Raw genomic sequence first — 25,444 nt, 5'->3', positions numbered from 1 at the left:
AACATTGAAGAGAAAGGATAGGATCAAATGAGCAAGTTCACAATACCTGAGAAGGTGGGCTGAGTTGGGCCAGAGTAGAGACTGAGAGAATAGCTATAAATCATGGACCCTACCCATTATGACAGAAGGAAAGTAGGATGGGTCAGTACAGATTCAAGCAAGAATGCTGATTTGTAAAGAAATTCAAAGAATTCTTGCTGATGACTCTTTTACAAGGAAATTAAAGGTGAGCCCATGGGGTAAAATTGAGAGTCTCTACGGGATTGTAGTTTTAAGTAGAGTGGAGAGGATTTGAAATTGATACTGAAGATAATCTGAGAGCTTAGCAAAGCAAGGCAGTCTTGCCAGGCAGTATGGAAGGCCCCCCGCTGAGGATGCAGGGGCAAGTTTGTAAAGCTCCAGGTCGGGGCTGTGTGATTGTTCTCCAGTCGTGCCTGGCTTTGTTGCGGGCAGGGAAAAGGCAGATATTTTTACTACATTCAGTATTGGAGATTTTCTGAAAAGGTGCTGTGGAAAAATACCAAAACAAGGCAAGATGCTTGAGGGTATTGAAAAGAGAGATTGAAGTGATGAAAAAAGGAGACTAAAGGAAGAAATCATTGTGCTTGGGCTTCCTACGTAGTCAAAGGATAAAAAGAATTTGAGTGAACAGGTTCATGGAAAGACAGAAAACAGGATAATGAGTTTATGATTTCAGAACTAAAGCATTTCCAACTGCAGATAAGGTCCAGGCTGTGGGTATGATAACTCAAGTGGAATCAAGGAGGAGATCGTGAGATCACTGGGGCTGGGAAGATGCAGGAACTGAAGTTTGGGGAATGGAATGGACCCCTAGGATGCTGGGACTTGAAGTGGAGAAGAAACCTGTATCATATCCAATTAGTAAAAAGGAAGCTGTCTCAGGAACTCTTCCTGAACCAGTAATGAGGCACATTATACTTCACTAATGACAAGAGAAGGTTAAGGAAGGTATTTATTTAATATCAATTTTTAAAAATGGGATTAGTACCGTCTATTCAAGGCCTACCAGAGGGATAGAGCCCACTGAAGCAGGAAGAGGCGGAGAGAAGCTTCGAAACCAGAAGAGTTTGGATGTTGGAGATTGTTACTGGTGAAGGTCATAGGATTTACATTTGTGGCCTATAAATAAAAAAAAAATGACATGCACCTTTTCCTGGTGTCCTCAGTATAGCTCTGCGAGGGAGAAGACAGGCTACGTGATTTCATGAGTGCTGTTCAATCCTCTGCTTGGGTGGTTTTGAATATTTCATAAAGAAAAACAAAATTTTAGATATCCCTTCAACCTCTGGTAGATTATTTTTGAAACAATAAAGTAGTATGAAACAGTTAGCAAATTTTTAGAATTTAGCATTATCAACTTGATATGAAGGGAATGCATTCTTTCTTTACATGCTTTAAACCTTATCTTTATGCACATGTTTTTCCTGTAGCATGAACTTCTCCCTTTTGACATCATGTCTTTTATAAATATATTGATAGAAAATTTAGGGCAAGATATAAGCATGATAGAAATATGAAAGGCTAACAGCAGAAAGTGATGACATCCAAATATCTAAAGATGGAAATGCTTTATTACATCCAATTTTTCTCCTCTGGTCTATTTTATATACTTCGTAAATTAGTAAAATCTATAAATATATTCCTGTACAAAAATAATTTATTCCTCATCTTGATTTGGGGTTTACATCTTTTTAAGCTCTTTTGTGTTTTACAGCTTTAAAATTACAGCTTCTTCGATGTAATTTTAAAAAGTATATGGGTGATCACTCAAATTATTTTCCCTTTTGTTTCTCTCATCAGTCAAAGGAGAAAATGTGTGAGAACACGGAGCCAGTGGAAAGTTCTTCTCAAACAACCACAACCATACGAACAACAACGACACAATTCAGGGTCTTAACGACCACCAGAAGAGCAGCGACATCTCAGCTGCCCACCAGCCTACCCACAGAAGGTGCCCTGGAGATATTCTTGCTTTTTTCCTGAAGGAGGGGAAAGTCACTGAGTTGACATGTTAGAGTAGCTCTCTGGAGGGAAAGTTATTCTTTGGCAAATTGCATTTCTAAAGAGGAAAAGGCAAAATTATTATGGAATAAAAATATGTGCTAGGATTCTTTTAATGTACTGTGCCTTTTTTTAAGACATTTTAATAGTGATCCTGGCCCTTGTCCTCCCTAGAAAAGAAATATAGACTTCCCTTCATATTGCTAGACTTTGTAGTAACTGAACTCAACATTTTAGTCACAGGATAGAAAGGCACAATGCATATTAAATGTCCATTGATTTTGGATTCTGAACAATAGATAATTCTACTCATAAACAATTTAACTATTTGCCTGAATACAATCAATAAAACATGTTGGGCTATAACCTGTAGACATACATATGTCTAGATGTCCATGTCAGAGAAATTGTTCTTGAAAAAGATTTCCTCTGCTAGGGAAGGCAAAAATATTAGAGAACATTAATGCATGGGTGCAACTCATTAGGGGAAGGAAGTATATGACTAAAATTTGTTAATCCTCTATTCCGAATAATACCGAATTTTTTATTCTCTAGGGAGAAACGTGAGACTAGTTGGCCAAGTGTAAGCTCTAAGGGGAAAAAAATGGTCTTTTTTATTGTCATAAACCTTGCTTTCATTTGAATAAGAAGTAAATTAAACTTCAAATTTTTCTTTTAATTGAAATTTAATTGGATATTAAAAGTTAACTGGAATAAAGTGATAAAATTAGGTGGAAGACAGCTGCTAAATACATTTTATTGCTTTTAAAACCAATGTTATAGGGGCTGGCCCCATGGCCTAATGGTTAGGTTTGGCATGCTCCACTTCGGTAGCCTGGGTTCAGTTCCTGGGCATGGACCTACACCACTTGTTGGCAGCCATGCTGTAACAGCAACCTACATACGAAATAGAGGAAGACTGGCACAGATGTTAGCTCAGGGAAAATCTTCCTCAAGCAAAAAAAGAGGAAGATTGGCAACAGATGTTAGCTCAGGGAAAATCTTCCTCAAAAAAAAAAAAAAATCCATATTATTTTGGATTGTTATATAGCCTAAGATATTTCTGCAATTTGAACTCTACTCTTTAAAATGAAATATAACACTGAAATGAAAAAAATGTGTCCTACATTTTGTTCATTAAGGACAAGATCTTTTCATATCTGATTTTGGTCATATTTGTTAGCAATGAATAAGCATATAACTTTTGAAATTAAATTTTTAAATATTGACAAATCTTTACTAATATTTTACATATTACATATTTTACAAATCTTTACAAATATTGACATAATACTTTACTAAAGTTTTGATCTTACAACCTCAGTAAGAAATTTTAGTACTACATTGTGTAAGGCTAGGTCTTGATCCCATTGCACTAGAAATTAGTAAAATCTCAAATCTATTCATGTTACCGTTAAGTCATTAGTAGACAATTGCTGGTCATGAGATTTATGCACCTTTAAATTTTTTTCTATTATAATAACTTTGAATTTCTCTTCCAGATGATACCAAGATAGCATTACATCTAAAAGATAATGGAGGTAAGAATTGATACTATTCTTTTATAAATATTTTTAGTTACTAATCTATTTTATTTATTTAACTATGAGAAAGGACTTGTGGGCCTCTAAATATACAGTGAAGTTATTTTTCACTCCCTTTTGGTATGTAGCATGGGGAGAATTCAATGAAGTGGCTTGAAAAATGAAATTGTTTCAATAGTGGAATCGAATTCTAATCTTTATATTTGCTTATAAAACTACATGACACCAATGGCTAATTATAAAGTGACAGTTTATCCACACATCTTGTTATTCTTTGTTGATCTAGTCCTTGGTTTAATTGCATATGAGATTATCTACACAGCACAGTGTTGTTCAGTTCAACTACTTTTTCAATAAGTTGACTATTCAACATCCTTCATAATTAAAATTAAGAAATAGAGCAACATGGAAATATACTTTACTAGGCCTTTTTATCTTTCATATGAAGCAAGGGACAAAAGTTAAACATGCAAAAAACATTTAGTTAGCATCATACTTAAAGTTTTTCTAAGACAATTTAGAAATATCTATAATGATATTTGAAAATTTTTGGAAGAAGGGTTATAGCAAAACTAGGCTGTGAAAGATATTGACTAAATTTTTTAAAATATTTATTTTCCTATTAAACTATACTAACTCATATGTGTTTCTCTATCATAGATTGCTGGATCTTGATAAAAGAGACGTTTTTTATTAGTAATTATTTATTCAGCTCAGGAAGGGGGTCTCCTCTTCTTAGCAGCATCTATTAGGTAAATTTGGGCACACTCGGATATTGATCTAGACACAAGTTTGCTTTTGCAGTCCCAGATAATTTTGTAAGTCATAACTCATTATATATATTGTTAGGGATGTTTTTCTCCGTAATTGTAGAAAACAGTTCCTAAATTACTCGGTCCAGGTCAAGTAAATACTTCTATGTTTTCTTATGTCACTTTATATATAGATATAGATATATATATATACATATTAATATCTATGTATAGATATGTATCTTTAAATTTTACATCAGTCCATTTGAAAAAGAAGCTGCCTAACCTCTTCATAGATATCATTTTACATCAATTGTCCATCGTCTTATTTCTGTAACGTTGTGTTTTATTTCATTCATTTCTTACTCGTTATTGTATTAATCCAATAAGTGGATAGTTTTATAGATGACAAGTTGCAACATATATGCTAGCTAGAAATAAATTAAAATCTTAGCACTTGAAGGGACTTCAGTAATCCCTTAGTTCAGAATTTCTCAGAGCAGAATCTTAGTCAGCAAACATAAGTCCTAATGTTGGGTTACCTCATTTTGAGGGAGGGTTTGTAGTATGAGATGAATGAAATGGAGGAAGGGTCCCCAAGAAACTTCTGTTGTGTCTGTTACATTTAATTCTTACTATTAGTAGTGGTTACATGTGTGTTTGTAATATTATTATCTATGCTGTCTTTTCTTTTAAAAAACAATATGCCTAAAATATTCTACAATGCTAACAGAAAAAACAAAAGATTCCTGTGATCAAATTGGTATGAAATATTCTGGGTGAAAGAAGTTTCTTTGCTGGATAGCTGTTCAAAGCTTTTAATGTTCATTTGTTCATTCCTTCATTTCTTCCTGCTGAATCCCTGCTAATTGCAAGGCATTGTTGCACGTTTGAGGCTATGCTGGTGAACAAGGCTTAGACAAAGTCCCTGCTTTCAGAGAGCATGTATTCTAAAGAAACTTCGAGATGGTAATGAAGATTTAGTATCTGGCATTTCTCCACTATTTGGTCATACAATCTTTTTACAAGTAGCATTTCATGAACTTAATGTTTTGTGGAGTACACTTTGGGAAATACTTTTATCAAATATTACCAATCATCCCAAGAAAAATCCTTAGTTTTGTTTAATGCAGCAAGGAATCACAAAACTTTGAAGATCTTCTTAACGCAATGCCTTAGAACTACCTTATGATGCTGAGAAATCAAGTTAAGTAAATTCCAAGATTTAAGTGGGAGACTTCTTTTTTTCTTTTTTCTTGTACTAGAAAAGTTGACTGCTGGAGTTTCAGACAATATTTAGGTCATTGATATGCAGCAAGTACCCATCAGAATTCCAAAATATCACAATAAGACTTCAAATATATCTATAATCTAGAACTCTTTTCATGTCTAGGGTTGTTTATAAAGTGCTTTTCCTAAAAACATTCAAGTGCGGTTAGAACAGACTGGTATTAAGATAATACTGGTATTAAGATAAATGTTACTTCAAAACAGTACTTAGGGGAAATCACACATTACGTTTTATAGTACCTTCATTAAGATTGCATGCTATCATTGCTTTTTGTTTTGTGAAATATGGAGATGCAACAAGGATATCCTATTTAAATCTAACTTCATTAGTTAATTAAGCATGTTGAAAATAGAATCCAGAATTGCCCTCCTTCTCCCCCTCCAGCTTAACACTTTTGCAAAATTGAGGTAATAATGAAAAAGGATGCCTAATTTAAATGTTTTCTCACATTTACTGAGAATAAATTTTTTTTAAAATGCAAGCTAATAAATTTTTATAAATTGCTATGTATTGTTACAAAGAAATGCCACACATTTTGTTTCTTGATTTGATTGGCTGTTCTTAAAAGCATTTTAATTTAAAGATCTGTCCTTTTCTGGAAAAGAGGGTGACATTTTTCAAAGTAGTCAATATATAGCTAGAAACCAGCTCTGCCTTTACATACATCATGTCCTTTAGATATTGGATTACTGTGGCTCTGAGTCTTTCTGGAACATTTCTTTGGGTTGAAGTACTTGATTTTCTTAGTGAAATCCACAGCTGACATGATTATACATTCACTTTCCAGGAGATTTTCCTTCATCTTTGATATGCGAGCATAAAATACCTCTGAGCAGCTGGACACCAAAGGCACACAACGGGGCTTCTCGTTCACAGGAGCCAAACTGAGTTACAGTCTGCTAAATCACTCTTGATGAATCTTCGATTGTACCTTGAGTTTGCTGCTATATTTAGATTAGGTCTAGCTAGGGAGAGCTTCTGGAAGTTTCCAGCCGGCTAGTTGTTTGGAGAAGTTTTATTAGCCTTCAGGGTTGAGTGGAAATTCTACGCTCTCTAAATAATTTGGAGAAAAGAACATGAAAAAATCTAAACAAAGAGAATGCCATCTAATGAGTGCAGGCCCCTTAGTAAGATACAGCATTGATTAACCATTGTAATTGACTGACTACCAAAACTCAGAGAAGCCAATATAAAGATAGCATTTTATCTCCAACTGAAATATTACTGGTTGCATGTTTATAGTATTAAGTTTAGGGTAATATGTAAGTCTAAACAAATAGCATACCTGTCCCTTATTTATGTGAAAACCAGAAAAGGACGGGTAAGGGGAGGAGGAGGAGGAGCAGGAGTTGGAGAAGAAGAAAAGGAAAAAGAAACATTTATTGAGTGTTTACTATTTTCCAGGCGTCGTTCTATATACTCTACATATTTTGACTCACTTTATTCACACAACTCTCCTGTGAGTTGGTCCTATTATTATTTCTGTTTTATAAATGAGGAAGCTAAGGTACAGAAAGGTTAGGTTACTAGCTGGGATGTGAATCTATTTAGCCTTGATGCAGATTCCCAGTCCTTGCCACCCTCACAATATTGTTGCTCCCATACCATACAGGTCTCTTACGACCAAACTTCGCTTGGGAAATGCCACTACAAGATATTTTACTTACACCTATTATATTCTTTTTCCTTTTCTATAACAACTGATTATACCTTTTAGTGTTTGAAAATGAAATTTCCTTTTCCCATGTAATTACACATTAGTTTCCATTTTCCGCTTTGTATGAAAATCACAATGCATTGATTCTCCAGTGTGATTGAGTGTCTGAATCACTGGCGTGTAGTCTCCCAACTACAGGGCTACTCCGTGTTTTTGTTCAACATTTAATTTAAATGTCTTTCAGCCTTCTTGATTTCTCTAGAAATTCAGGTTTAATTCACCATTAAGGAGTAGCTAGCATGTGTTCTTTAAATATATATATATTTCTGTGGATAATGGTTATATGCACTTAAGGCCACATCTTCTTTGGATTTTGAAATCCCGGCAAAAGCTTATTAGAAGAGTTATATTTTTAAGGAATGACCTAGCTATATATTTTTAGCAGGTACGACTATTAAATTTCTTCTTTGGCGTTTAATTAGGTTGCTTCCAAATGGTACTCACCACCTAAGGAGAAATGTAAATGTCTTCAAGAAGCAAACTGCATAAAATTATATCCAGAGCTGAAAAGAAGTTTGCAAGTTGAATCAACGGCAAGGTCTTTTCATTGAGAAATAAGGTCTTCAACCAGATTCAACTCAATTTAGCAAATTAAATTGTGCCATTCTGCCACACTGCTGATGTTAAAATTATTTCAAGCTCCAAAATCCTGTGATGTGATTTGATTATTTAAAATGTGTTGATTGAAATTTATCAGAGTACCAAAAACTGTATTCTCTCTTGGTTCTTCAGAAAGTTCTTCCCTTTGATGAAGTTGTTTCTTTTTAAAAAAATATCTGAATATAAGTGCTTAATTGCTACTAATATTTAAAGTGTCAGCACTCCAGACAGCATTGATGTATTATGCAGATGGTACTGTTTTAATTTCTTCTTATTGCTATGAATTTTACAAAACCGGGACTCTGAAAGGCTGTGTTCTTGAGTCAGAAGGTGGTGTCTCCACCAAAAAGATGCTGAAATAGCTATATTAAGCAGTTTGCAGAGCATAATTAAGTTGATTCTGAGGTACAAATCTGCAAATGATTGATTTCAAAGAGCTAATACAGAAATACTTTGAACTACTACAGAATGGCTGGTCTAAATTCTGATTCTGTTGTGTTTAGTTTTCTATTTCTGAACATAAGACTTTTCATCCAAAGATAAAATATTAGAACATTATTCTGACTTTTTCACTGGAATACTTCTAAGGTTATATTTTTATTACCTAGTGTAGTGACAGATCAAGTGTCTAGTCTCATTTATCATTCAGTCGAATTATGTTTTGTCTTTAATACATAAATCATCAAAGTAACATATCCTTCCCTTTTTTGTAGCTACCTTCCCTGGCTATTTTTTTCAACTACTTCTTTCGCATAGATCACAGTCTTGTAAGCTAAGGGAAACTGTTATTTCCTCTTGACAGGCTATTGAATATCTATCACTTTCTGTTTCTAAAACTGGAAGGTATCTTGGCATTTGGATTTATCAATTGCTTCGGCTACTTTTCATGATAGCACTAACTCTAAGTATATGTGCGCTGTAATAGTGAAAATTTCTTATACTTCAAAATGTTATTTTGAATATTCCCTGGGATTAAGAATTTCTCTCCTAAATTTTGTCTAGAGTGGTGGTTTTCAACCTTTTCTATACATCGGAATCATCTGGTTATTCTCATCTAATTTTATTATTCTAGTTCAAAAAACCCCAATGCTCAGATTGTTCATACCAATTAAGTTAGAACCTCTGAGCTGGGACCCAGGCACCAATATTTTTTAAATCCCCAGATGATTCCCATGTAAAGTCAAGTTGAGATGAGTGGTCTGATGTAATGTTTCATAAATATTAAGGAGCGTCAGAATCAACGGGGGAAGAGAGAGTCTTGTTAAAATGTATTTTCTGCTGTAGTAGTTCTAGGGTGGAGCCCTCACCTTTGCAGTGCATTTCAGACAAGCTCTCAAATAATGCAGGCACCACCAGCTCAGAGACTACACTTTGAGTATAAAAGAGTTGGTGAATTCTTGCTTTCTTTCTGCCAGAGTCCCCAAAATCAGAATGACACATCTTACTCTGAATTTGCCTATTGGTCCTCACGTATACCTCATGACTCTCCTAAAACAGCATTTTAACTGGTGGCAACAAGAAATTACCTCTGTCTACATGTAGAGATTGTGTCTTACTCAGCAGAGGCGGGGGCCCCGAAAGCATTATATGTGTTATATCTCATAACTCATTTTAATATAGTGTATGAAAATTAGTCCATTTTAGCTGTTGCAAATTTATTTATTTTAGTAAAGACAGTTACATATTTTGTTGAACCTATGAAATCGCTGATTTTTTTTTTTACCCTTTTTGATCTACAAAAACTGAAATTTCATTGTTCAACCTAATCATTTAAAAAATTATTATCCAGCATAGGAAAAGAAAAAGAAAGATCACGTTGGAATATACTTTTTCCCTTTTATGTTGATTTGTAGATAAGAGTCATGGAATTTATGCTGCTGATAGAACACAGATAAAATGATAAAGCAGAACCTCTCAGGAAATACACACATGGCTTCCAAGAAGGAGCTCTAAACACATTTGCCATTTGCCATCAGCAAAATGTTTTACTGCATCCTTCTCCCTGATCTGTACCTACCTTCCTTTCTGTGCTCGTCTCCTACAAAATTTTCTATCTTCACTTTTCTTGTCAGAAACCTGGGCTTGGGAACCTCCTGTTGGAGAAAAGGAACTTCCACATACCATTGGATTTTGGAACTTGAGATTTATGAGGGGCCCCAGGAGCAATTTTTGTATTACCCAGTATTTCTTGTAACCCTTCCTGGGGCTGTAAAATGTGTGAAGTTATTATTATAAAAAATTAGATTAACTTTAATGTTGATTTATTTGATTTATTCAAGAAATATTTCTTAAACTACTATGTGCCAAGCCCATTGGTAGGTGATGGAGATACAAAGGTAAACAAAGGCTGTGCCTTTGAAAAAGCAAGAGGCCTAGTGGGACGAGATAGAGAAGTAAATCAATAATTAACTATGAGTGAAAAGTGCAAAGATAGACTCAGGAAAAACTATGAGAACAGAGAAATGGCATCTAAATAAACTGGACTTATGGGAAAGTGTCCCAGAAGAGATGATGCTTTATACAAGTTTTGAAGTATAGGTGGGATTTGTAGAGAAAAGAGACAGAAGAATGACATTTTGCCAGAGGAATCAGCAAAAACAGAGGTTCGATAGCATGAAACATCAAGATCCATTGAGTAACTCTAAAGAGTTGCTACAGTTTATTTAGCTGAGGTAGAGGCATACACAGGTAGTGATGGACGGTGAGGTTGAAAGATAAGTAGGGGCTTCAGTTAGCCTTTTATGCCAGGCAAGGGAGTTTAAACTTTATCCTGAAGACACTGGGAGCCACGGACATCATTTAGACAGGGAGTGCCATAAAAAGTTTTAATTATTTAGTAGATCATTCTTAAGGAATTATGGGGAACAGATGGAGAGAGAGTGAGACTGAGACCAGGAAAACTAGTTAAGAAACTGTGCTAGTAATCCATAGAAGAAATGGGGAGGAGCTAAACTAAAGTAGTGGTTGACAGTGGAAATAAAGAAGAGAGAATGGACATGAGAAATGTATTTAATGAAGTAGAAGTTACATAACTAATATCTGATTTGATGTGTGACTTATGTGATAGGAAAGTGACTGAGATGACTGGATTTTGTCATCTGGGTAGATGATGGTGCTGTTTAATAGTGGATGCAGGAAGAGGAACAGGTTTTTGGGGAAGACAATGGATTTATTTTGAGCATATCAACTTTTAAGCGTCTGTGGGACATCCAAATGAAGATGTCGAGTAGACGTTTTTCTATGCAACTCTGAAATTCACTTAAGTAATATAATCAAAAGATCTAAATTTAGGCATCATCAGTATGTAAATAATAGTTGAAGTTATGAAGGTGAATGAGATTACAAAGGATAGTATAAAAATGAAAAGCAGAGGACTAAAAGGGGAACACAACTTTTGAGGTTTTGTGAAGAAAACTGAAAAGAGAGTCAAAGAGCCAGCAAGAAAACCAGACGTGTTTGGTATCACAGAAACCAAAGAAAAAGGAAATATCAAGGAGGAAGTAGTAAACAATGTCAATGCCGCAGATCAGTCACGTAAAAAAAAAAAAAAAACCAGAAAAGTGACCATTAGATCCAGTAATACGTTGAGATTTGTTGACCTTGACTGGACAGTTCTACAGTTGAACAATCCTCAGACAGAATTTGAGAAGTCTATGGGCAATAAGAAAATTGAAGTTAACAAGGACAGGCTACTTTTTCAAGAGGCTTAGTGAAAAGAGAAGTAGAGATTTCTGTTGTTGACAACGTTGTTTTATTTTAGGAGCATATTTACGTGTTATAGGTGTTGGGGAGAAAGAAGACATAAAGAAGAAAAGGAGTGAGAAGGTGACTGAGAGTGAAGTGATGTATCCGCAAGCACGGGTGGGTCAGTCAGCATGGACGAGAGGACCCAAGTGGGGGCAGAAGTTGAGGGAGTTTCCTCTGAGCTTGCCTCTTTCTCAGTATAGTAGGAGACAAAGTAATATGGTAAGAATGAGTGGGAGAGGTCAGAGTATGGTGTCTAGTTGTTGAGAGAACCTGTAAAATATTTCCAAGGGGAATGGAAAAGAGAGCCTCCTATTACTGTATAAAGGGCACGCATGCCAAAGTGTATTTGGAGCCTGCTAAATTTTTTCACATGTGCTTGAATCACCAATGCTTATTGCTCATGTAATATGGTGATCCAGTTTAAACAAAAAAAAAAAAGAAAGAGAGGAAATTTTGTTGGAGAGAAAAGCTATGCTATTTCTAAAAAGGCGTAAAGCTTTAAAGAGAGTAGTTTAATCCATTAGATGGTAACTTTAGTTTAATCTTTTTCAATAGGTAGGTTTTCAATGGCTTACTGTTCCAGTAAGACTAATTTTTGCTTTAGTTTTCTTCTGCAGTGCTCAAACAATACCAGGCAAGATTTAAAATGTATCTTGGGTAGTAAGGTAATAAGTTAATTATTTAACATTAATTCATAACAGTACTGTAAGCTACTGTGACCAAATGTTATTATTTCAGTTACAGCAATGAATTAACAGCTTGTTGGATAAAATTTCAACCATAAGTGATTTTAGCATGTGTTAACATTATGCTCAGCAACTGCTAAAGAAAAAAATGCAGAAAATGTAGAGCTAAATTTAATTAATTAGAATTCTAAGAAATATTTGCTTATCCTAAAGAAGACAAGAGAGGAAGAAAAATGGACCACATAATGGATGGACACAAAGAAAACAAATAGCAAAACAGCAGACCAAATCCAGCCATACCAATAATTATATTAAATGTAAAAAGAATAAACACTCCAATTAAAAGCATAGATTATCAGACTGTCTTTTTAAAAAGCAAGATCCAAGTAAGTATGTGTATAAGAGAGGTACGTGAAACATGAAGACATACTGATATAAAATGATTTAAGGTAAAATGATAGAAAAATATACACCCTGCAAACACAATCGTAGGAAAGCTGGAGTGGCTATATAAATATCAGACTAAGTGGACCTAAAGACAAAGAGTATTAACAGAGGTAAAGAGGAAAATATCAAAACGATAAGAGGGTCAGTTCATCAGGAAGACATTACAATTTTTAAAACTTAGACAAAAAAATAGGAAGGATTTAGATTTAAACTACACTATCAACCACCTTGATCTGGTTGATGTTTATAGACCCCTGTTCCCAACTATAGTATATAGATTTTTTCCAAGTAAATATGAAATGGTCACCAAGATAGACCTTATGTTGAACCATAAAAAAGTCCTAAATCTCAAAAGATTTAAGTCTTTTAGACTATGTTCTCTGACTGCAAAAGAATCAAATGAGGATCAGTAACAATATATCTAGAAAATCCCCAAATTTGTGAAAAGTAAATCCACTTCTAAATAATGTAGGGATCTAAGATGAAATCATGAGGAAAATTAGAAAATATTTCAACTGAATGATAATGGATACAACATACCAAAATTTGTGGGATGCTGCTAAAAAGTACTAAGGAGGAAATTTATAGTTCTAAATGCTGATATGAGAAAGAAAGAAGGTTTAAAATTAATGAGCCATGACTTCAATTTAAGAAGTTTAAGAAAATGAGTAAAATAAGCCAAAAATACTTAGAAAGAAGAAAATAAGAGTAGAAAAAATAAAATAGAAAATAGATAAACAATAGAGAATATTAACACAGTCAAAAATTAGTTCTTGGAAAAATTTAATAAATTTAATAGCCCCTAAGAAGACTGATCAGAAATTTGGTAAATTAGACTTAATCAAAATTGAAAACTTTTGTTCATCAAAAGCTCTGTTAAGAAAATGAAAAGGCAGGTCATATATAGGAGAAAATATTTATAATATAAATATGTTACGAAGGACTAGTATCCAGAAAGTATCAAGAACTCCTGCAAATTAGTGATAAAAAGACAAACAAAAGACAAACAACCAACCTCAATGAGATACCATTTCATACCCATCCTAATGACTAGAACTAAAAAGACATAACACGAATGCTGTTGAGGACGTGGTGCACTGGAACTCCTCTGCATCGCTGATCAGAGAGTGGTATAGTACAACCACTTTGGAAAACTGTTTGGCAGTTTTATAAAGTTAAACATCTATCTTCCTTTTGAGCCAGAAATTCCACTTCTATGTATTTATTCAAGAGAAAACATATCCACAAAAATGTTGTACAAAAATATTCGTGGCAGCAGTGTTCATAATTGCCAATAACTGAAAACAATGCAGATGTTCAACAATAGATGAGTAAAAAAATTGAGTATATACATACATTGGGCTACTATTTAGCAGGAAAAAAGAACTAACTACTGATACATGCAATGACACAAATACCTTTTAAAAACATTATGTTAGGCAAGAGAAGCCAGGCACTGCCAAGTATGTATGGTATGATTCAATTTATGTAAAATTCAGTATAGGTGAAACTAATCTGGAATAATAGAAATCAGCACAGTGGTTGCCCGTGGTGGGGCGGGGTGGGGAGTGGTAAGGATTGACTGGAAGGGCGAAAAGGGAACTTTCTGGGGGCATGGAAATGTTCTGTATCTTGATTTCGCTGATGGTTACGTCGTTATATACAATTATCAAAATTTATTGGATCGTACACTTGGGATCTGTGCCTTTCAAGGATGCAAATTTTACCTCAGTAAAAAAAAAGAAAGAAGAGAAATTTTGACGTGCTTCTCATAACCTAGATATAATTTTTTTTAAAGTCTCATAAATAAATTCTTCCAATCTTCTTGAAATTCTCAACTAAAGAAAGGGAAAAGACTTACCCTTAGTAAACCAGCTTCTCTAATTAGTAGGCATAAAATTTAATTCTTCTGATTATTTGATTCATGTTTTCCTTCAAATTATTCTTAGAACTTTCCCATTTAGTTGCCAATGATGATAAAATTATCTAGCAATTATTGGGCTGTCACTATATGCCAGGCACTCTTCTGAGGGCTTTGCATGCTTATCTCATTTAATCCTCATGGCACCATATGAACAAAGTACTATTATAATCCCATTTTACACAGGAAGCATCAGAAGAACAATGATTTTGTCTGGGGTCACATTGTTTGTGAAGGATGTAGCTGGGCTAGACCACTAAATGCTCTGGCGTCAGAGCCTGTGCTGTGCTCCCCAAAGCCGTCCTCTCCTGCAGGGAGGATTGGTCCAGATGTCACATCGTCGACTATGTAGCCATTTGTCTGCCATTTTTTCTGCTGTCAGGTTAAGCTGAGACTAGTTCTCACCTCCTAGACTAGCCATGTTCTATCCCACATTCAAAGTATGTAACTTTATATTTCAGGAAACTTGATATTCCAGGACCTACAGGGCAGATGTGTGTGGTAAACACAGTTTTATGGTAGCTTTCTTCCCAAGCAGGCCAGCTGATTCCATCTCTTTTAGGGGCATTATCTGAGCCATGTTTTGCCAGTATTGATGCTGAGCAGTGAAATATAAATACCCTGCAAAACTGGTTCTCAGTGATTTCAATTTTTTCTTTCCCCTCTTGATATACGTGCACATTTTATTAGTTCTGGTGACTCCAGTTAAAATGAAATTCCAGGCTCTATCCAATTTTTTTTTCCAGTTTCTGATTCTGTCTCCTTGAGATTCATAGCACATACGTGTAGCCCTACCCTCCTGGGGGATTGTACACATCAAACCACAACAATAACAAAAGGATTGTGTGGTTGTTAGGAGCATCAAAGACTAAGATTTCAATCCTGAGGCACACACACGCAGGCCAAATTGATATCTCCAGCAGCTAAATTAATCTATGCTTTCCTAGGAAGCCCAAAGGTTTTCATTAATTTTGAGCATAAACTTAGGTGCCAAAGAACTGGAGATTGGCTTAATATTCAGCAGTTTTCAAAAGAAGCTGCTTATGGATAATCACTGAAAGGTTGGTTTTGTTTAGATGGCTTACTGAACCTCAGCAGCTGGGCTGTTATTTTGCAAAGAGTGGCTGCAGGTTCTATTTCGCATATCCCATATCCCAGCTATTGCTGGGGTCTGGGGACAGACAGTTAAATCCATAAGGACCTCGGTGGCCTGCTTTCCTAGGGGTGGGTACATAGGTGCATGTGAGATTGTTCTTGGGCTTTCTACCGGGAAAACTATTCACTAAATGTCCTTGCTTTCATCCAGCACGCACTTAAGCTTCAGGGAAAGAATAGATCCCATTTCCGTGCATAATTTCAGAAAGGCCTCATACTGATATGGTGCTGCAGCCATGATTAAGAGGAATGGAGGTACTAAGGTTCCATATTAGCTAAGTGGTTTGGACACACATCTGTCTTTCCACGTGGATAGGAGCAGGCTGAAGAGGATTCTTCCTCCATGTTCAGAAAACCTGAGGGATTTGATAGGGAAGTAAAAATTCATTGTGATAATCAGAAGTTTATATATAAATGGCCTGTTTTCACGTAAGTGACTTCATTCTGGAATTGATGGGATTAAATGGCTTGAAGAGTCACTCCGTTCTGTACCCCCAGATCTTGAAAGTACTTTATCAACATTTTTTTGGTATTCCGTAGTCACTGTGAATAGTCTCATTAGGAAAACTCTTTAAACTTTTTCTGTAATTTAAAACCTTAATTTCTTAACCATTGCAAGGGCTTGGCATGGAAGTAATAGAGAAACCTTTTCCATGAAACCTTTTAGTTTAATGTTTAGCTGGGGAATTTAGGTACTAAGGTTTCTTTTCTGTGGATTATTTTGTAGAAGTAGAGATATATTATTTTTCAAAAATAATCTTTAAATGGAGAAACAAGACAACTTGGTACAGAAAGCTGATGTGAGAAAAAGTTTAAAAGTCTGGTCTTATAAAAATCTTGCTTGTTAAAACTATTATGGGCATAGGTAGATTATTTTTATTATTTTTTTTTTATTTTTTTTTTTTTTAATTTTTTGTTTATTGCAGTAACATTGGTTTATAACATTGTAAAAATTTCAGGTGTACATCATTGTACTTCTATTTCTGCATAGATTACATCATGTTCACCACCAAAATACTAATTACAACCCATCACCACACACATGTACCCAATTATCCCTTTCACCCTCCTCCCTCCCCCCTTCCCCTCTGGTAACCACCAATCCAATCTCTGTCCCTATGTGTTTGTTTATTGTTGTTATTATCTACTACTTAATGAAGGAAATCATACGGTATTTGACCTTCTCCCTCTGACTTATTTCACTTTGCATCATGCCCTCAATGTCCATCCATGTTGTCACAAATGGCTGGATTTCATCGTTTCTTATGGCTGAGTAGTATTCCATTGTGTATATATACCACAGCTTTTTTATCCATTCGTCCCTTGATGGGCACTTAGGTTGCTTCCAAGTCTTGGCTATCGTGAATAAGGCTGCAATGAACACAGGGGTGCATGTACCTTTGCAAATTGGTGTTTTCAAGTTCTTTGGATAAATACCCAACAGTGGAATAGCTGGATCATATGGTAGTTCTATTGTTGATTTTTTGAGGAATCTCCATACTGTTTTCCATAGTGGCTGCACCAGTTTGCACTCCCACCAGCAGTGTATGAGAGTTCCCTTCTCTCCACATCCTCTCCAACACATGTTGTTTCCTGTCTTGTTAATTATAGCCATTCTGACGGGCGTGAGGTGATATCTCATTGTAGTTTTGATTTGCATTTCCCTGATAGTTAGTGATTTTGAACATCTTTTCATGTGTCTGTTGGCCATCTGTATATCTTCTTTGGAGAAATGTCTGTTCAGGTCTTTTGCCCATTTTTTAATTGGGTTGTTAGTTTTTTTGTTGTTGAGATGCATGAGTTCTTTATATATTTTGGAGATTAATCCCTTATCAGATGTATGGTTTGCAAATATCTTCTCCCAATTGTTAGGTTGTCTTTTCGTTTTGTTGATGGTTTCCTTTGCTGTGCAGAAGCTTTTTAGTTTGATGTAGTCCCATTTGTTTATTTTTTCTATTGTTTCTCTTGCCCGGTCAGATGTGGTGTTTGAAAAGATGTTGCTAAGACTGATGTCGAAGAGTGTACTGCCTATGTTTTCTTCTAGAACTTTCACAGTTTCAGGTCTTACATTCAAGTCTTTAATCCATTTGGAGTTAATTTTTGTGTATGGTGTAAGGTAAGAGTCTACTTTCATTTTTTTGCATATGGCTATCCAGTTTTCCCAACACCATTTGTTGAAGAGACTTTCTTTTCCCCATTGTATGTTCTTGGCTCCTTTGTCAAAGATTAGCTGTCCATAGATGTGTGGGTTTATTTCTGGGCTTTCGATTCTATTCCATTGATCTGTGTGTCTGTTTTTGTGCCAGTACCATGCTGTTTTGGTTACTATAGCTTTGTAGTATGTTTTGAAATCAGGGAGTGTGATACCTCCAGCTTTGTTCTTTTTTCTCAGGATTCCTTTAGCTATTCGGGGTCTTTTGTTGTTCCATATAAATTTTAGGATTCTTTGTTCTATTTCTGTGAAAAATGTTGTTGGAACTTTGATAGGGATTGCATTGAATCTATAGATGGCTTTAGGAAGTATGGACATCTTAACTATGTTAATTCTTCCAATCCAAGAGCACGGAATATCTTTCCATTTCTTTGTGTCTTCTTCAATTTCTTTCAGAAATGTTTTATAGTTTTCGTGTACAGATCTTTCACCTCTTTGGTTAAGTTTATTCCTAGGTATTTTATTCTTTTTGTTGCAATTGTAAATGGGATGGTATTCTTAATTTCTCTTTCTGCTACTTCGTTGTTAGTGTACAGAAATGCAACTGATTTTTGTATGTTGATTTTGTATCCTGCAACTTTACCATATTCGTTTATTACTTCTAAAAGTTTTCTGGTGGATTCTTTAGGGTTTTCTATATATAAAATCATGTCATCTGCAAATAGTGACAGTTTCACTTCTTCCTTTCCAATTTGGATCCCTTTTATTTCTTTCTCTTGCCTGATTGCTCTGGCTAGGACTTCCAGTACTATGTTAAATAGGAGTGGTGACAGTGGGCATCCTTGTCTGGTTCCTGTTCTTAGAGGGATAGCTTTCAGTTTTTCACCATTGAGGATGATATTAGCTGTGGGTTTCTCATATATGGTCTTTATTATGTTGAGGTACTTTCCTTCTATACCCATTTTATTCAGAGTTTTTATCATAAATGGATGCTGTATCTTGTCAAATGCTTTCTCTGCATCTATTGAGATGATCATGTGATTTTTGTTCTTCATTTTATTAATGTGGTGTATTACGTTGATTGATTTGCGAATGTTAAACCATCCCTGCACACCTGGAATAAATCCCACTTGATCATGGTGTATAATCTTTTTAACGTATTGTTGTATGCGATTTGCTAGTATTTTGTTGAGGATTTTCGCATCGATGTTCATCAGTGATATTGGCCTGTAATTTTCTTTTTTTGTGTTGTCCTTGTCTGGTTTTGGTATCAGGGTAATGTCAGCTTCAGAGAATGAGTTAGGAGCTTCCCCCCCTCCTCAATTTTTTGGAAGAGTTTGAGAAGGATAGGTATTAAGTCTTCTTTGAATGTTTGGTAGAATTCACCAGGGAAGCCGTCTGGTCCCGGACTTTTATTTTTGGGGAGGTTTTTGATTACTGTTTCGATCTCCTTACTGGTGATTGGTCTATTCAAATTCTCTACTTCTTCTTGATCCAGTTTTGGAAGGTTGTATGATTCTAAGAATTTATCCATTTCTTCCAGATTGTCGAATTGGTTGGCATATAGTTTTTCATAGTATTCTCTTATAATCTTTTGTATTTCTGAGGTGTCTGTTGTAACCTCTCCTCTTTCATTTCTGATTTTACTTATTTGCGCCTTCTCTCTTTTTTCTTGGTGAGTCTAGCTAAAGGTTTGTCTATTTTGTTGATCTTTTCAAAGAACCAGCTCTTGGTTTTATTAATTTTTTCTATTGTTTTTTGGTCTCTATTTCATTTATTTCTGCTCTGATTTTTATTATTTCCCTTCTTCTACTGATTTTGGGCTTTGTTTGTTCTTCTTTTTCCAGTTCCTTTAGGTGCATTGTTAGATTGTTTATTTGAGATTTTTCTTGTTTGTTGAGATAGGCCTGTATTGCTGTAAACTTCCCTCTTAGAACCGCTTTTGCTGTATCCCATAAATTCTGGCATGTCGTATTTTCATTTTCATTTGTCTCCAGGTATTTTTGATTTCTTCTTTGATTTCTTCATTAACCCAGTCGTTGTTCAGTAGCATTTTGTTTAATCTCCATGTATTTGGGGTTTTTCTGATTTTCTTCCTATAGTTTATTTTTAGGTTTATACCTTTGGGGTCAGAAAAAGATGCTTGGTATTATTTCAATCTTCTTAAATTTATGGAGACTTGTTTTGTGGCCTAATATGTGATCAATCCTGGAGAACGTTCCATGTGCATTTGAAAAGAACGTGTATTCTTCGGTTTTTGGATGGAATGCTCTGTATATATCTACTAGGTCCATCTGTTCTAGTGTGTCGTTTAAGGCCAATGTTTCCTTATTGATCTTCTGTTTGGATGATCTATCCGTTGGTGTAAGTGGAGTGTTAAAGTCCCCTACTATTATTGTGTTACTGTCTATTTCTGTTTTTATGTCTGTTAATAATTGCTTTATATATTTAGGTGCACCTACATTGGAGTGCGTAGATATTTACAAGTGTTATATCCTCTTGTTGGATTGTTCCCTTGATCATTATGTAATGCCCTTCTTTGTCTCGTTTTACAGTTTTTGTTTTAAAGTCTATTTTGTCTGATATGAGTACTGCTACCCCAGCTTTCTTTTCATTGCCATTTGCGTGGAGTATCTTTTTCCATCCCTTCACTTTCAGTTTGTGAGTGTCTTTAGGTCTGAAGTGTGTCTCTTGTATGCAGCATATATATGGGTCTTGTTTTTTTATCCAGTCAGCCACCCTATGCCTTTTAATTGGAGCATTTAGTCCATTGACGTTTAAAGTAGCTATTGATAAGTATGTACTTACTGCCATTTTTTAACTTTTTTTTTTTTTTTCCTCAGTGTTTTAGTAGTCCTTCTCTGTTCCTTACTTCTTCTATACAGAATTGATGGTCACTTTAGTTTGACCTCTGTCTGAAAGCTGTACTCTTTAACTACCCTCCTCCCTCCTTTTATGTTTTTGATATCATATCCAACCTCTTTTTTGTGCATTTGTATCCATTACGTTCTAATCGTGGAAATAGATAATTTTTCCTATTTGTGGTCTTCTCTTTTCCCCTTAAATCAGTCCCTTTAACATTTCTTGTAACACTGGTTTCTTGGTGACAAACTCCTTTAGTTTTTGCTTATCTGGGAAAATTTTGATCTCTCCTTCCATTTTGAACGATAACCTTGCTGGGTAGAGTATTCTTGGCTGTAAGTTTTTTCCTTTTAGCACTTTAAATATATCATGCCATTCTCTTCTAGCCTGTAAGGTTTCTGCCGAGAAGTCAGCTGATAGCCTTATGGGGTTTCCTTTGTATGTAACTTGACATTCTCTTGCGGCTTTTAGGATTCTCTCTTTATCTTTAATTCTGGACATTTTGATTATGATGTGTCTTGGTGTGGGCCTCTTTGGGTTTATCTTGTTTGGGGCTCTCTGTGCCTCCTGTACCTGGATGTCTGTTTCCTTCCTTAGGTTAGGGAAGTTTTCATCTATTATTTCTTGAAATAGATTCTCTGCCCCCTTGTCTCGCTCTTCTCCTTCCGGGACACCTATAACACGGATGTTAGTGCGCTTGATGTTGTCCCAGAGGTCCCTTAGACTGTCCTCACTCTTTTTAATTCTTTTCTCTTTTACCTGTTCACCTTGGGTAATTTCTTCTAGTCTTTCTTCCAGCTCACAGATCCGTTCTTCTGTATCCTCTACTCTGCTTTTGAGTCCCTCTAATGAGTTTTTCATTTCCAGTATTGTATTCTTCATTTCTGATTGGTTCTTTTTATATCTTCCATTTCTTTGTTGACATTCTCACTGAGTCCATCTATTCTTCTCCCCAGATCAGTGAGCATCCTTAACACTCTTAGTTTGAACTCTCTGTCGGGTAGGTTGCTCATTTCTGTTTCACTAAGTTCCTTTTCTGGGGTTTTGTCCTGTTCCCTTACTTGGAATGTATTCTTTTGCCTCTTCATTTTGCCTCTTTCCCTGTGCTTGTGTCTACGTATTAGGTAGGTCAGCTACGTCTCCTGCTCTTGGATAGGTGACCTTATGTAAGTGATGGCTTAGGAGGCTTCCAGTGTGCTTCCCTCAGTTCTCAATGTTCCAGGGGTGACCCCTATGTGGGCTACGTGTATCCTTCTGCTGTGGCCTGTTTGCCCTCCCTGTAGGCGCCCAGGGAGGTTGAGTTATGCTCCTGGCCAGCTGTTGTAATGCTCAGCTGCTTGTAGTTGTTGTGGGCCCTTCAGTCTCTTTATCAGCTGTGGGGAGCCCCAGCACAGTTGGCTGCAAGTTCTAATACCACATTTGTGTTGCAGTATTTCTTTTAAGTGAGTAGGCCCCCACCGTGGCAGGTTGTTAGGCTCAGGGCCTTACAATTGCTGTAAGCCTCTAGCCTATTAGGTCTCTTGTCAGCTCTCTGAGGATTGCAGCTGGGTGGGGCTGCCCTCAGGCACAGGAGCACCCAATTGTTTCAGGTTTTGGAAGGTGGAGCAAACCTCCTATGTGGGTCTTTGAGAAGTACAAGTCTTCTGTGGCTGAGAAGCCCTGCTGCCCACAGGTCCACACACACAGTCAACACAGTCCTGCCCCGTGTGAGCGCCCCGACCTCCCCAAGTGGACCCAGTCTCTCCACGGCGGGAGCCCCACACACTCTGCCACCGCCCCCCACTCTCCACCCGCTCCTTGTGCACACCCTGCCCCGCTCAAGTCAGCTCAGTTGCCAGGCTGCAGAGAATCCAGTCACCAATCTATGCAGGCCCACACGTTGCCTGAGGGCTTGTTGTTGGGTGGGGCTAGTCTCTAGGGTGGGCTGCCTGCCCTGGCTGAGCTGGATTAAATCGGTGCTCTAGCGGGTGGAGCAGACCCTGGGCTAGCAGGTCTCAGGGAGAACTCCAATCGCGTCTGTGTCAGCACGCTCACACCAGGCCACAACAATGGCCGCCGCCAATGTCCCAGTCCCTGGAGAGGTCTCACCCCTCACCGAGATGCACTCAGGGCCTATTAGGTGAGTCTCTTGTCACCGAAGCACTGTGCACCTTTCTTTCTGGTGATTTTAGAATGCTTTCTGGAACGGGTGAGTTTATGCGCGGGCCCTTTAACAGCCAGTTTTAGTTTCTTTGTGAACCGGGTTTTCTGGGGGTGCTCCCCAATGCTTTAGTAGCAGGCAAAGTCAGATATTATGCCGCTGGTCTCAATTGTGCTGGGTCCACAAAATGCCCACAGCGGGGGCGCTCCCCGGCTCAGGGCCCCGCGCCTCCAGGGAGGCTGCGTACCTGTGCGCTGCTCCCGGCGGCCGTGAAGCTGGCGGCTTGTGACGGCGGCGTTTTTCCTCTCCAGAAGGGAGTCTCTGCCTCTTCTACCCCAGTTAGGATTGTCCGTTGTTGCAGGAGTTCCTCTTATCCAGTTTTCAGTTCTGTCTCAGGGGTAATTTTTCCACGAGTAGTTGTAAATTGGCTGTGTCCACGGGAGGAGGTGAGTTCAGAGTCTGCCTACGCCGCCATCTTGACTCCGCCCCTCCGGTAGATTATTTTTAAAAAGCAGTGCATACACATAAGAAATGCAAAATGATAATGGATTATTCCAAAGATTTATTTTTGGTCTTATGGTAGCTATAAATACTGCAAATCCTCTCTTTTAGATGCACACACATACGCACGCACAAAAGCAGCAGTCCCATAATGAGGCTAGCAGCAGGCTGGGTGGTGACTGCTATCCCAAATCCCTCATTTTGATGGAATCAAGCATTTCTTTTAATATGATTTCATGGAAATTTTATTTAGCTTCATTTTTCTAAGATAAAAGGTAATGGATTATTGTTAGAAAAGGATTGTCATACCCTAAGCTCTTTTAGCCCAGAATGTTTTATATGTTTCCCTGAATGAAATTTCACAGCTGCCCTGTGGTAGGCTAACAGGCTACAAAAGAGAGGCTGAGCCAGCTGCCCCTGCCAGATATTGTTCTCACCATACATAATGCACTCAGCTGTGTTTTGTGCACCCATTTTAATATCTTTTCACAGTACTTACCCAAATCCCTCCTATGGAGAGGTCACAATATGAATTATGAATGTATTGTCACAGTGATCCAAATTATGGATTGGGCATAGCATGCATAATAGTTTCAAGGTTTCCTAATACCTGAATCATATTGACAGATGGGTAAGCATCCAAAATAGTAGCACCATGATTAAGAAAAGGAAAGAACTAAGAGAATTGTGAAAAATAAGAAAATACATAAAGCACCAGGAGAAACTCTGAATGAAGTCAAGGTTATGATCACGACTGTAGGAAGTTACAAGAGCTAAGAGGAAAACTATATGAGCTACAAAATGAGATCAGTTACAAGGGAAACTTCCAAAGGAAAGTCAGTTCGGTTAAAAATTTTATCACTTGATTTTCTTCCGTTACATGCTTTAGCTTATAAATGGGTTAGATAGTATTCCACAGGGAAAGTCATGTGTTTGTGTGTTTTTAATCCAAAAGTGGAACATTAACATTTTAAGCATTCATACTTTAACTTGATTCTGAAGCTTTAAAAAGAATATTTTGACAACTTTTAAATAAGATTTATGAATTTTGACAAATTTGTTGCAAGACTTGGTCCAACCTGTGGGTCTCTGGGTCCCCCAAAGGACATTAAGACGCTGTGGAATTTATGGGCTGTAGTGTTTCATTTTAAAGCCAAGAGAAGAGTTAGTTCTAAAGTGAATAAAATTTCAGACAAGGAGTATTTCTATTTTAATTTTACTTCATTCTTGGAGTTTATTGGCAAGATTTAATAGTGGGTACAGATCATTTAAGCAGTGTATTAAAATCTTTTTAAGATATTGAAGAATCGTACCACTAAATACAGAATATCAATACTACATGCCTGTAAATTCTGAAAAAATATCAGTCATAGGAAGAGCAAGGAGACGTAGAGGTTTCAAATTACATGCTACACTTTGAAGAACAATTTATCAAATTTGCTTCCTTCTTTCCTTCTATGTTCTTTCTACTTTCTTTCATCCTTCCTCTTATCAATGTTGTAAACTTTTTTTGGAATGCAGCAAATTGAACACATTTACATGAGATCTTGAATATTTTCTAATATGCACTTAACGCCTTTTGAAAATCTCTTGTCTTTGCTATCATGGTAGCTAAAACTTACCCCAAAATAGCCTGTTAGTTCAATAGGTTTGACAATTCTCGCAGTCCTCACTGTGTCTAAATATTGATCTGTATTTTATAAAGTACTAAAAGCTAGGAGCTCATAGGTCACTCAGTGGATCAGATGAGAGTATATTATCTTTGATACTATTGATTTTCTGTGCTTCATTTATGTTTTGAAAACTGTCTTCAACAGAGTACAAAAAAGGCCTTGATTTGGTAGGCTTTTCAAATATATCTATATGCTTCCTTTTTTGGCTTTGATGCTCTGTTTTATGATGCCTTA

The 25,444-nt window shown here is 36.5% G+C and overlaps 1 protein-coding gene across 1 annotated transcript in view; it reads left to right on the top strand.

Annotated features, from left to right (window-relative positions):
- The window catches only part of PLXDC2 (plexin domain containing 2), a 430,861-nt gene that overhangs the window by 352,542 nt on the left and 52,875 nt on the right, over window positions 1-25,444 (top strand). The window contains exons 11-12 of the mRNA XM_004425310.3: window positions 1,822-1,972; window positions 3,525-3,563. Of these exons, the coding sequence (XP_004425367.1) occupies window positions 1,822-1,972; window positions 3,525-3,563 (190 nt within the window). The remainder of the gene's footprint in view (window positions 1-1,821; window positions 1,973-3,524; window positions 3,564-25,444) is intronic.

This window comes from Ceratotherium simum, chromosome 32 (genome assembly GCF_057802395.1).
Source record: "Ceratotherium simum simum isolate JZ-2026a chromosome 32, ASM5780239v1, whole genome shotgun sequence".
Classification (NCBI taxonomy): Eukaryota; Metazoa; Chordata; class Mammalia; order Perissodactyla; family Rhinocerotidae; genus Ceratotherium; species Ceratotherium simum.
This window is presented reverse-complemented; position numbering and strand designations above follow the sequence as displayed.